Source organism: Pleurodeles waltl, chromosome 3_1 (genome assembly GCF_031143425.1).
Source record: "Pleurodeles waltl isolate 20211129_DDA chromosome 3_1, aPleWal1.hap1.20221129, whole genome shotgun sequence".
NCBI classification, from domain to species: domain Eukaryota; kingdom Metazoa; phylum Chordata; class Amphibia; order Caudata; family Salamandridae; genus Pleurodeles; species Pleurodeles waltl.
Genome location: NC_090440.1, coordinates 1,894,129,635 through 1,894,142,440, shown reverse-complemented (window position 1 = coordinate 1,894,142,440; position 12,806 = coordinate 1,894,129,635). Strand labels below are relative to the sequence as shown.

At 45.1% G+C, this 12,806-nt stretch overlaps 1 protein-coding gene across 7 annotated transcripts in view; it reads right to left on the bottom strand.

The window, feature by feature from the left end:
• RAPH1 (Ras association (RalGDS/AF-6) and pleckstrin homology domains 1) overlaps nt 1-12,806 on the bottom strand; it is a 299,377-nt gene that overhangs the window by 99,222 nt on the left and 187,349 nt on the right. For 5 of the 7 annotated variants that reach the window (XM_069225991.1, XM_069225997.1, XM_069225998.1 and 2 more), the window contains exon 5: nt 5,058-5,135. The exons of the other annotated variants lie outside the window; for them this stretch is intronic. In XM_069225991.1, the coding sequence (XP_069082092.1) occupies nt 5,058-5,135 (78 nt within the window). The remainder of the gene's footprint in view (nt 1-5,057; nt 5,136-12,806) is intronic. 7 annotated transcript variants of the gene reach the window in all.

Genomic DNA, 12,806 nt, shown 5'->3' with positions numbered 1-12,806 from the left:
TGCGACGATAATACAAGTATCACAAGAGAAAAGTCACTGTAGGGGTTTTATCCTGAGCAGAGCAGGAGCCATGGGAGCTCATGCTTCGCTCAATCTTTCGAGATGGCCGTAGACCATTTTAATGGTAAGGAAAGATTTGAAGATTGCCTTTGTAGGTACATTTCGGGCCATTTTAAGGTACGGAAAGCTCTGCAGACGGTTTTAGGTAAGGCATTTAGAGGAGACAGCTTTGAAGTAGTTGAGATATGGGTAAAGATCAGAAGTTCAAAAGGTTTGCAGCTCGTTATTTAGCCTTGCTCCTGGGACGTCTAAAAGTAAATTAAGTTTTGAAGGTAAGACCTCATTGGCCCATTTGCCCAAAAAACGTGTGCGTATGAGCAAAGCTGCCAAGTTCAGTGGCGCAAAGCCTGACTGGATAATGGACAGAGCTCCCAAAGCTTGTGGTTTCCGGCTGAGAAGATTGTGGTTTCCAGGAAAACTGGATTTCAGTAAAGTAGGGTCCTTTAAGATGGCACCCGCCAGACAAAAGTGGAGACCCAGATGGTTTTAACTAATGTGCAAAATTTCCCCAACTGTGGCATGCTTATGGATTTCAGGGCATCCGACAAACTTTAAGGGATTAACGTGAAAGCAGATAGTCAGGAACAAACTGCCTAAATGAGTGAATATTATGTACTGGGCTCCATGCCTGAATTAGGGAGACAATTGCTGGCTTGGGATAAACCTGGAGCCCAAGAGCTCAGAATAATAACTAAAACCCTTACCTCAAACTATGGATATCTACTATGTAAATGGTTTATAAAAGCCTGAAATGGCAAGCGTACTTTAGGTATAGCAAGTATAGTCCTTGTCACTGATAAAGCACATTAAGGTAATATTTTTAACTCTGCTCATCTCACAGAGGATAGCTCCTCCATGTTCTGGCACTGCCCAGAGATTTCAGCTTTACTGTCTATTTAACTACAATGATTTTGCATGCTCCGTGGAAAGGGTTTTTTTAAGAATTCTGCAGCAAACAGTACCAACCTCTTGCAATGGACATAGAGTCGAATAATCAATCTGAGTGTGACGAGTGCGATGACCTGATAGCATAAGCTACACAGTCCTTCTAGTACCAATGACCTCTTTAATGTTCCCAGAATCACTGTTTGGATACTAGCCATGAAAACTACCTATTAAACTAATGAGCCGCTTGCTAGGTGAAATGTGATGCTGCATCACCACTGGGCTATCAATCCTTGCTGGTGAGTTTTCAAGTGACAGGTGCACGGATTCCCTAACTCCTGTGCTAAAATGACTGTGTATGCTTGCACATATGAATGAGCCTTTTCTAAAAATGAGACAATCAAACAGGGTTTAGGAAAATAATTGAAACTTCACTGCAGCCCCCAGGGATAGTGGTAGGCCCATAACAGTGAGAAGCAAATTTACATGCACATGTCCCTGTCAAGACTCAATAAATTGACGGGACTGAAATGCTTAGTTCCTTTAAATTGTGAATATATACCCTAGTCCGAAATGGTTTTCACACTCTGAATCATGGCTAGGAAAACCAAACAGACCCGACCAAAGAATAGGTTTAGGAATAGGAATAGGTTTAAGGTAAGATAAAGGCTGGCTCACAAAAAACAATTGCCTGGTGAAGTCATGAGCTCACCTCAACTAATGTACTGCCTAACAGCCACACGGTCGGAGGACAATCTCACACCCAAAAAGCATGGCAGAAACATTTGCCCATGAGCCAGGAAGATATGACCAAAATAACAGGTGTAGCAGAAGCCTTGTGCCTTGATGGCAGGAGGGTAATGCCCTAACGAGGGAGGGGGCTCAACATTAGAAAGGTCTCACTACCATAAAGCCGTGTCCACAGAGCCAAAACGAAGAGAGCGAACACTCCTTGATGGTCACAAACTGCTGCATGTCACAAAGTTAGAATCTGATTTGACCAGGTTTCAGGCCAATGGTGGATATGTAAAAATAAAAAAATAAATGAACAGTTTATCAATGTTTCACCTGGAAATCAAAGAACAATAAGACCAAACAGAGTAAGCCTACCCGTATAAGGAGGAAAGGTTTATACCTCAATCAAGTAAAGCTCTGGAGGGACAAGGGGTGAACCTTGAAGGTATTCAGATTTGAAGTGAGGAGACTCATCACTGCTGGAAAAGCCCAAGGTTCTGGTTACAGACCAGCATGAACTCAAAAAACAGAAGGAACCAGAAGTGCTGAGAAAACTGATCTATGCGCTGCGAAAAGGCTCTACAGTACTTTTTGGTTAATCAGAAGAGAGCAACAGAAATGTCAATGCTTACATTAAGAAGGCAACACCAAAGTACACGCTGAAGGTACCAGGCCTGAACAATAATGCCACCAACATGAGAGATGTCGACCTCACTACAAGGGTTACAAGTCCCAATAAAGCTGGCAGCTCTACCACCTTTGCCCATTATTCCTTGCCTCCAGATTCCCCCGAGCTAAAGCTTTGGAGATCTCTTACCTCCTTAAGACTACTGAAGGTTTGCCTTCATATTAATGGTGTTCCCAGGCACAGTATCTGGATTATGCTGACCTGAGGGTACACCCAAAGTGTGTCCCTTTCTCAAGTTGAGGCGGGTATCTTTGTTAGACTTTGGCAAACTGACAGTTGGAAATAACAGAATTAATAGTCATACCCACAGGCCTTTGTTTGCAGCCCTAGAAGACCTCTCCAGAAAACCTTTTCAATCCCTGTAAGTGGGTTTCATCTCCTTCTAACCCTCAACTTCAATGCTTTCCTAAACATCTGCTTTGAGAGAAAGGTGCAAAAATAGGAGTACATATGCTATGGCATGTTAACTTCTGGAAGGGCACAATTTGTATACCAAAAATAAGGTGGCTTCCTGCACTTGAGTTCTGCTTGGTGGCTTCCCCTGTCCTTAACGCACTCCTGAGGGCCTATGCCCTTAGCGGTTTCGTCCATACTGATTTCAGGGTTTAATACACAACCAATACAGGGTCTGTCCTACTGCAGCACCTGGAGTAGATCGTTCTGTGTGTTTTGTGCCGAATCAGCTATTTTCTATCTGTCAAAATCCTAACCTCAGTTGGGATGTTAGTGTTGGGAGTCACAGATATGTCCACAGACCATTTGTCCCTACCCCCTCATCGGTTCCCCATCTAGGGTAGGAAGCCCAGGAAAATGTAAGCAAAGGTGCTTCTTGCTCTAGTTGGTTGAGAAATTCAAATTAGAAGCGGGCACACATTCAGACTGGGCACTTACGTCCGGACAGTGACCCCAGTTTCAGAAAGGTGCTAGGCCTGTGCAGCCAGTATTTCACATTTGTTTTAGATTCGAACTGGGTTCTGCAGAATTAGCTGAGAGACGTTGACATGCAAGTAATGAACTCTGTTGGGGCTTCAGTTGAGGGATTGCAGAATCTGGAAACAGAGAACAATGCAGAAGCTGCTGTCCGCTCCTGGAAGACAAGTTATTGACCTATCCTGGGATGAAAGGACCTGCTCTGGCTGACAGGGCAAAGTCTTGCCCCCACCCAGTCCCTACCTCCCAATGACGAAAGCCTGCATGGTTGAACTGACTCGAGATTGCCAAGGAGCCATTAGCATCTGTAGCTCAGTTTACCTGTAGTGACCCAAAGGATCATAGCATCTTGTGAGCAGGTCGATGCAGGTCATGATTCTGTGCAGTACACATTCCTACTATCTGGAGGTGGAACAAACAGAACTAACTGAATGTTTTACAGAAGAAAACGATCTGCTGGGATCTTAGATGGTCTGGTCACTCACTGATGTGCTACTGCCGAGCTCATAAAGTGCCAGCACTGCAACACATGCACTGGAAAGCTCAGATTCCTACTGATACCTCGAGCCTCCTCTTCGGAGATACTTCCAGTGCAGGGGGAAGGCTGGCCGATGTATTCTGTGTGGCACAGAAAGGGCCCTTCAGAAGTGCCTGTGCCCGATTCCTGCCTAAGTTATGAGGCCTCGGGATGTAGTTTCCCGAAAGGAAACCAAACATATGGTGTGCAGTAAGAACGTTAAGGAAACAGTCCGTAGGTCCCTTTGCCAACAGCAATGCACGGGTCAATCTTCATGCATGCAAGGCCACAGCCACGACTGTTCACGCCGACCCTCTTCTGGAATTATAGTTATTCCTACAACCATTCTTCCCAGTTTCTTGAGACTGGGCCCGGCCAGGCAAGGGGTAGCAGTGCTGTGTGATACCTGCAGGCCTGGTTAAAGACCCCCGTATTAGGACAAGGCGGTTCCATCGTGTAGCTAGCCGGGTGCAGACATCTGACGTGTGCGTGCGTGCGTGTGTGTGCTGGCAGCAGCCTTTAAGGCCTCGTAATCAGACAGACAGAGCTGCTCGAGGATAGTGAAAGCTTTCATTTATTCAGGCGCACACGTTTGCAGCTGCAATCGGAATATAAGGATGTTGGACACATACAGTGGAGGCCGCTAGACTTTGGAATTTACCCCAAGAGAAACAATATTGTCGAAATTTCAAAATTCTGAACAACTGGTTGTTTACTTTGCCATAGTTCCTCTGATGCTTTCAACGGAAGAAAGGAAGGGGGAAATAGAAAAAGAAAGACTGAGAAAGACAGATAAAGAAAGAGAAAGAAACACAGAAAAACAGAAAGGAGGAACGAAAGACGCTATACTGGCACGCTTCCACCTGAAAAGCACCGAGTTTTTCCCCCTATACCATGATCTCCATGCGGCACAGTGTGTGGTCAGGAGACTGCATCAGATTGCAGGAACGAGTTCCCTGGAGACAGGGTTGATCCAAAGGTATGTAGAATGTAATGTAATACCTGTATCGACTCTTAGCTCGTTAATGCTACACTTCTAGCTCATTCATCCCTGCCCTGGTGATCGTGGGCGCGCTGCCACCATACGTTAGATGGCCGCTACCGTCCTTAACCTACACTGTGCTTATGGATGCTGAGCTCAGAAGCAAGGGCGGGGCGACCGCATTACACAGTGAACTGAACTTATCACTCGCAGAAACTGAAAGGCGCAGCTTTTCATGAAAACAAATGATGGAAACTTACAGGGCACAATTCGGCCTCTTCTTCTGTAAAGTCAAGATGGCGCTGGGCCTGTCTGGGTCTTCCCAATGATGTGACATGCTGTGACGGTGCAAGGGCAGGTGGAAGAGGAGGGAATGGAACAGAAGTAGGAGGGGAAGAAACAAACACAAATGTACCTTTAATCCTCATGCAAGAAGCGTGATGTGGAGCAGAAACACCAACAAAAATCAGTAAAACAAAAGCAAATGAAAAGTAATCGATGAAAAGAAAACACGCGTAGCAGCGTTTTCATGCAAAATGTGACGTGGCAGAGTAAATGGAAAGAGTCCAGAAGAGCAGTGTGTGCAAAAACGTTTACAGTAATCTTACTGCTTGCGGGAAATAAACCCACACTTATGGACACAAATGTCAAAGGTATCATTCGTTGCCTTGGAAATCTGCCGCTAATCGGCTCTCCTGTACCTTCGTTGGACATCCCTGGATCAAGATGTATAATATGGAATACCATGCACATGAGAAAATACCCCAGTAGCATTACAAGTTGCACATTAAATCGGACTATTCTGCAACATTTACCTAACAAACATCAATCTTGGTGGAATGAATGTGTGATCTGTCCATAAACCATGGGGTTCTCCTCTCGAGGACTGACTTCATGCTTGTCGGGGAAGAGATTGATGTTAACCCATCTGAACCATCACCTTGTTCTCACGCACACCACAATTCACCCCGAGGTACAATCTCAAGAAGTCGTCTCAGCCTCCGAGCGAAGCTTTTCAGACCTGAAAATGCGACTGTTTTTGTCCCAGCTCAATTGGTCTGCCCACACAAGGAAACCCGTGCTAACCATGACAGTTAAGCATCGTCTGATACCCTCTCGCCCGCTGCGACGCACACTCCAAAGGCATCGGTTAGACTGATCTGGAAACATAAGGCACTATTCAGAACTTGCAGCAAACTCCTAGCTGGTGTTACACACTGGCCTCTTACATGGCCACACGCAGCATCAACTGCAATGGATCCCCACTAATTAGGAACATAAGCATTAACTTTAAAGCCCAGCACATGGAAACAATAACGCATATCTGACTACAGTTTACTCGCCCCTGCTAAACCTGAATGAAACCTAAAGCCACAACCATGTCAACAGCGACCCCTAGGAACAAGAATATTAACTGCGATCCTATCCTCCAGGGACCACTCCTCAGGTGTGACAATCACTTCCACTTCGATCATTCAGCGAAATCACAAAACTCGAAGCGCTACAGCCCTCAAGGCCCAACATTAACTACGCTTGAGGACACAACAACCACCTCCTACTGCGTAGAAGAGTCCATCTTAGACTCAAACTACACCAAATGTCAGGTACTACACGAAAATCCTTAGAGGGGGGCAACACACCGAGATCAAGATGCCCGAGACTCCATCAAGATCTATATGAAACGTAAACTTGCCCCTCTCGTGATGTGTGTGACTCTATATGAAGATAAAACACACCACGCTCACGATGCACATAGCTCTGAGAGGCTCTGATCTGTGTCCTCATGAGACTGAGGTCACAGCACTTCTCTATCGTGCACACACAAAACTCCATCTGAAGAGGCAAAGTGCCACCCTCTAGCTGCCCTCGCTGCACCCCCATAACACTCTAAGAACGAAAGCTCACCACACTGTAGGTATCACTGCAATTATTGCGGTGTGCGACTCTCTTGCGCCGCACACGGCGATGATGACGTTAACTGGAAACACAGAGATACCTCCAAATGAAATAAGAATCAAGAAAATGAGTGACAATGATGCCAACCAATGGTAAGCAATAGGCCGTATCCAAGCTCACTATCAGAAAATAAAAGGTCAGGCAAAAGACCCCGCATGCACTGGCTTAGGCGAGACCTAAAAAAGCATTGGCAAAGCCAACAGGCCTAACGTATGTAAGAGCAATTGGCTTTGCCAATGTTTTTAGCCATGTTGTACACCAATGTGGCTGCTGTTCAGCATGGTTAAATGTCAGTGGCGTAGAGAAGAGTGGTGCGGACTGGCGAAGAGTGGAATAGCGAAGAGTGGAGAGTGGAGTAGAGTGTTGTAGAGTGGAGTGGTAGAGAACGTCATGTACTGGAGTGGCATAGTGTGGCGTTGCACAGAGTGGCATACACTGGAGTGGCTTAGAGTAGAGTGGGCTAGTGTGGAGTGCATTGGCGTAGTGTGTTGTAGAGTATAGTGGCACAGAGTGCAGTGCCATTGAATTCAGCGGTGTACAATGCAGTGCCATAGAGTGCAGTGGTATAGTGTGGTGCATAGTAGAGTGCAGTAGTGCAGAGTACAGTGGCAAAGAATGGCATACAGTAGAGTGGCATAGAGTTGAGTGATGCAGAGGGCAGTGGTGCAGAGTAGCGTAGAGTGCAGATTAGAGTCGGTTAGGATAGACTGCAGTGGCTTAGAGTAGCATAGTGGAGTAGCGTGCTGTAGAGTGGAGTGGCAGAGGACGTCGTGCATAGTGTGGAGTCACAAAGAGTGGCAAACAATGGAGTGGCTTAGAGTACAGTGGACCAGTGTGGAGTGCATTGGCGTAATGTGTTGTAGAGTATAGTGGCACAGAGCGCAGGGTCATTGAATTCAGCGGTTTACAATGAAGTGTCGTAGAGTGCAGTTGTATAGTGTGGTGCATAGTAGAGTGCAGTGGTGCAGAGCGTAATGGTGCAGAGCGCATTGGCGTAGAATGGCATACAGTAAAGTGGCAAAGAGTTGAGTGATGCAGAGGTCAGTGATGCAGAGTAGAGCAAGTAGCGTACAGTGCAGATTAGAGTCGTTTGGGATAGACTGCAGTGGCGCAGAGTAGCATAGTGGAGTAGCGTGTTGTAGAGTGGAGTGGCAGAGAACATCGTGCATAGTGTGGAGCCACACAGAGTGGCATACACTGGAGTGGGTTGGAGTAGAGTGCATTGGTGTAGAGTATAGTGGCATACAGCACAGTGGCATTTCTGCAGTGGCATTGAATTCAGCGGTGTACAATGCAGTGTTGTAGAGTGCAGTGGTATAGAGTGATGCATAGTAAAGTGGCACAGAGAAGAGTGGCGCAGAGCAGAGTGGCGTAGAGTGCAGTGGCGTAGAATGACGAAGTAGAGTGGCATAGAGTTGAGTGATACAGAGGACAGTGGTGCAGAGTAGAGTTGAGTGGCACAGAGTGCAGTGGTGTAGAACGTAGGGTTGAGTGGGATAGAGTGCAAGAGCATAGAGTAGCAGAGTGGTCCAGAGTAGAGTGCAGTGGCATAGAGTGGAGTAGCATAGAGTGAAGTAGTGCGTAGTAGAGTGGTGTACAGTTCAGTGTTGCATGTAGAGTGTCAGAGTACAGTGGCATAGACAGCAGTACCAGAGTACAGTAACAGAGTACAGTTGTGTAGAGTGCACTGGTTAAGAGTAACAAGGCACAGACTGCAGTTGCAGAGAGCGGAGTGGCCTAAAGTGGAGTAGAGTGGCATAGAGTACATCGTTTCAGAGTACAGTGTAGTGGCGTAAAGTGGAGTGGTGCAGGGTAGAGTGCAGTTGCATAGAGTGGCATAGAGTGTAATGGCATAAAGTGGTGTAGAATGCAGTGGCATAGAGTGCAGAAGTGCAGAGTAGATTAGAGTGGCATACAGTGGCTTGGCTTAGAGTGCAGGGATATAGAATTGAGTCACAAAGTAAAGTGCATTGGCACAAGTGTACTGGCTTAGAGTACAGTGGCATAGAGTTCAGTGTGGCAGAGTGGTGTGGAGTTATGTTATGCAGAATAGACTGTTGTGGCCTGGACTGGAGTGGTGTTGAGTGAAGTGGTGAAGAGTGGATTGCCATAGAAGAGAGTGGTACAGAGTAGGGTAGCGTGAAGTGGTGTAGAGTGTAGTGGCACAATGTGAAGTGGTGTAGAGTGCAGGTGCATGGAATGGTACAGAGCAGAGTGCTGTGGAGTGGTGCAGAGTGGAATGGTACAGAGTGGGGTATTCATGATGTAATAGCACACTGTCATTACAGACAACACGTTTTCAATTGAAATGACCAATACATTTGTACAAACATACAATTTTACTAATAAAACTATACATGGCACATACAATAATGTGTGAAAATTGAATCACCTAGTGTAATGAATTGTTTTACAACACATTGCAGAAACAACAAAATGTGCTTTGTGTTCCTAATTCTGAAATACTTACACAGCTAATTTAAATGTTGTTGTATGCTAGAAAAAAAACGCTTTGCTACCCCTAGTATCCAGCAAAATTGTCTCATAAATCCTCTCACTTTTAATTCAGAGAAAGAAAAGTAAACAAGCGCCCTGGAAGACAGTGCCTGACATTTGACCTCAGTGTTTGAATGCAATGCAAATGTGACAAGATAATAACAAGATTTACCGGCCTGTTTAAAGTAAGAGATCACTGGGAAGGATACTGTAAATACGATTTAGGCAGGGGAAGGACCAAAATCAAGCTGCACAGCCTAGAACAAATAATGTCAGCAAATGAAAAAGAAGAACAATTTAATTTACAAACCACAAAGCCAATGGCAAGCCATGGGCAGAATGCATTCCTAGTTCAGCTTTCTGAATGTCCTCAAGATGCCTTTAGCAAACCAGACAGCTGCACTCTCTAGTAGCCTGCAGCCTATAAAGATACCACTGTAAGACAATTAACTTCTAAACTGAACACCATTGACATGTGTAGTAATAACACAAGGTACTGAGCTACCAGCAAATCAGTTTGTGGTGTGTATTACATGAATAGTAAATAGGAACATCAACCTTTCTATAATGTGCAGCCAAATGTCTGCCACCTACCCTTCTACATCTACATTTGCACACCAATTTCTGTGTTATACTGTGTGGGAGAGCAGTGCCAGTTGTGACATTTACACAAAACGCTCCACCACACACCTCCAAACTCAGGGCACGGGTGTATGCTAAAGAAACAAAAAAAAAAAAGAATAAAAAGGGTGAATAAGTAGCCATTTTTTGTTCAAAAAGAAAATTCGTACCTTAACGTCTATTAGTGATGCTTACCATATGTTAAAATACAGCATGTATTTTGGGGGGGAAGTCATTTCAGCAAACTGATTGTCCAGAGACCCACAATTGAGTTAACATTGGTTCTTATGATGCTTAAGTGGGCTTTTAAGCATGATCCTGGATTTCTCGTGAAAAGTTGTTCACCAACAGTCAATGTAAATCTCTCTGTTATATCCTCCACAAAAGCACCTTTTCTAAATCTTCTCACTGCACAAACTGTGGTTTGTGCTAGCCGCCGTTTCAACGGCTTTATTTTTGTGTTTTCTAGGCGTGTCTAACATAGGTCTAGAAGTGCTGGTCCACATTAGATTTTCAGGATACCCAGAACACGCGTCCCATTTACAGTAAAAGTATGCAAAATTCTATATGGATCCAATGAACTCAGTCACAGACTGGCCCTCCTGGACATATGCTGGATCACCCTACCTCACTCTCCTCCCAATCCCGCCCCCTCACCCTGGCTATATATGCCCCACTCCTCAGCTTCTCAACAATCCCTCAAAAAAATCAAGTGTAAGTAAAAGGTTGAGCACTGAAATTTAACTCACATGCCCTCTGCTTGAAGTAGTAAAAAAAGCGAGACATGGCCCTTCCTCCTCCACCTTCCCATACTCTCCCTCTCCTTCCTTTACAGTGTCACAGTGGGACATTTAGGATCTAACTTGACCAACTCCTGTTAAAATGGTCTTCATTTTTGAAGGTCTGAGGTCTGGACGTGGAGCTCCAGATGCTGCTTCACAACCTTCTTAATCCGAGTAAACCCCTTCCTAGTCACCAGAGCATTGTTACCCCGTGTCATCAGCCTCCAACTGCACATCACCTCCAGCTCACGCGGAGCGGAATTACCTGGCTTGCATAGAAAGCCTAGTAACTTGGAGACTTAAGGCTGCCTGGAAGGACAACGCATCAAGATGGGACATTTTTAATAGTCAAAGACTGCTAAAGAGAGGTACAGGTTCCCCAGGGAGTACCATATCAAAGGAGACAGGCAGGAAAATAACAGCTAGCCATGTATTCCTTACAGTTTGGTGGCTCTCCAACGACCAGCGAGTGAAATGGACCACCAGGCCAAGGCGAGCACTTATTCTTGGTGTCAGATGGGTGCTGTGCATCATTTTCAAGGCGTTGGCAAAATATTAGCCAAGAGCTGGTTCAACGGCCAAATGTGTGCAATAATCCGTGCCAATAATATAGTCAATCAGAACTATAGATTCAGCTAACCCCGCAATTTGACAACATGGCTGATTAACAAGACAGGGACAAACACCTCCTTACACCACATGGACACAATGTTGAACTATACATGGCCTCAGAAAACGTATGTAAATATGTCAGATACCCAAACAAACTGAACATAGGATTATTATGCATTCAGAAATGATTGCTCGCTGTTTATTGTTTCAGTACATCGCCCTTTACTGTTCCTATATGATGTGACTTCAGAGTAATTAAGCAAAACAACTTCCAAAATAAAGGGTTGAGTATTCTCATACATTAAAGACTTCTCAATTTTCAACTTGTAATAAATGTCATCACTTAAGTGAAGAAGGTGTTTATCATTCCCCCCCCCCCCCCACCACCACACAGAAGTCTACTTCCTCTGGAGTGCATCCACGTCACTTCCCATTTGTTTTTGTGCGTAACAGGACCATGTTTGAGATGCTGAGCTAGGATGAAGGAAAAGGGGTTGTCGGTGTCAAGCACACAGTTAGACAGAAATATCTGACACACTAGGTGAAACTGTGAGGAACTGTTCCCTGGCCAATGAGGTGCTGCGTGAAATGGACAAGAGAATGGGTGCTCACAGCGTAAGTGTGACTAAAGCTCAATGACGCCTGCTTCTGGTACGAACAAACCACATAGGGGGTTATTCTAACTTTGGAGGAGTGTTAATCCGTCCCAAAAGTGACAGTAAAGTGACGGATATACCACCAGCCGTATTACGAGTTCCATAGGATATAATGGACTCGTAATACGGCTGGTGGTAAATCCGTCACTTTTCCGTCACTTTTGGGACGGATTAACACCTCCTCCAAAGTTAGAATAACCCCCATAGTGCTTAATGTGAGCGGTGCTTTTCGGTGCACCGGCGCTTAATTGTCAACACCAGCACTTATGACAGATGCCACTTGGTGGCGGTATTTGTGCAACTTAAAGATGAGCAGAACAACAGCTGTTTATTATTTCAATATACATTAAAAAACAACTGATGCATGCCGCCCAGGCCATTCTTATAGCTTTGCGGGCATGAATTGTCACACTTGTAGCAGTGCGATGATTACTACTTGTATATGTATGGAGCTGCTACTTTTTTTTAAAGAAATTAAGCACTGACACCAGTTATCAGAATCCCTTGCTTTTAATAGCAGACAATCCACGTTCAAATGGACGAGGAATGTCTGAATACGGAAGTGCTTGCACAGTGCAGCCTGCAGAACGCCCTGGTTTTGTGTGGAAAACTCTCTGCACTACAACTATTTCTAATAGACGGGGACATGCCAAACACTTCCGGGGCGATTACTGAATGCAAGCTAAACTACTATGTACTCCTCATTGCAGGAGAAGGCAACAAATGAGACCAAACTCTTAAGGGCATCGGAAATTCGTGCAATAAAGGCATGCTTTCATGTCATTCTACCGTAGAAGAAACGTTTCATATCCAAACCTTTCACCACTGATTCACAAAGGGCCTCTGATCCTACACAGCTGAGAAGCGCTATGTTCTCTACCAACCG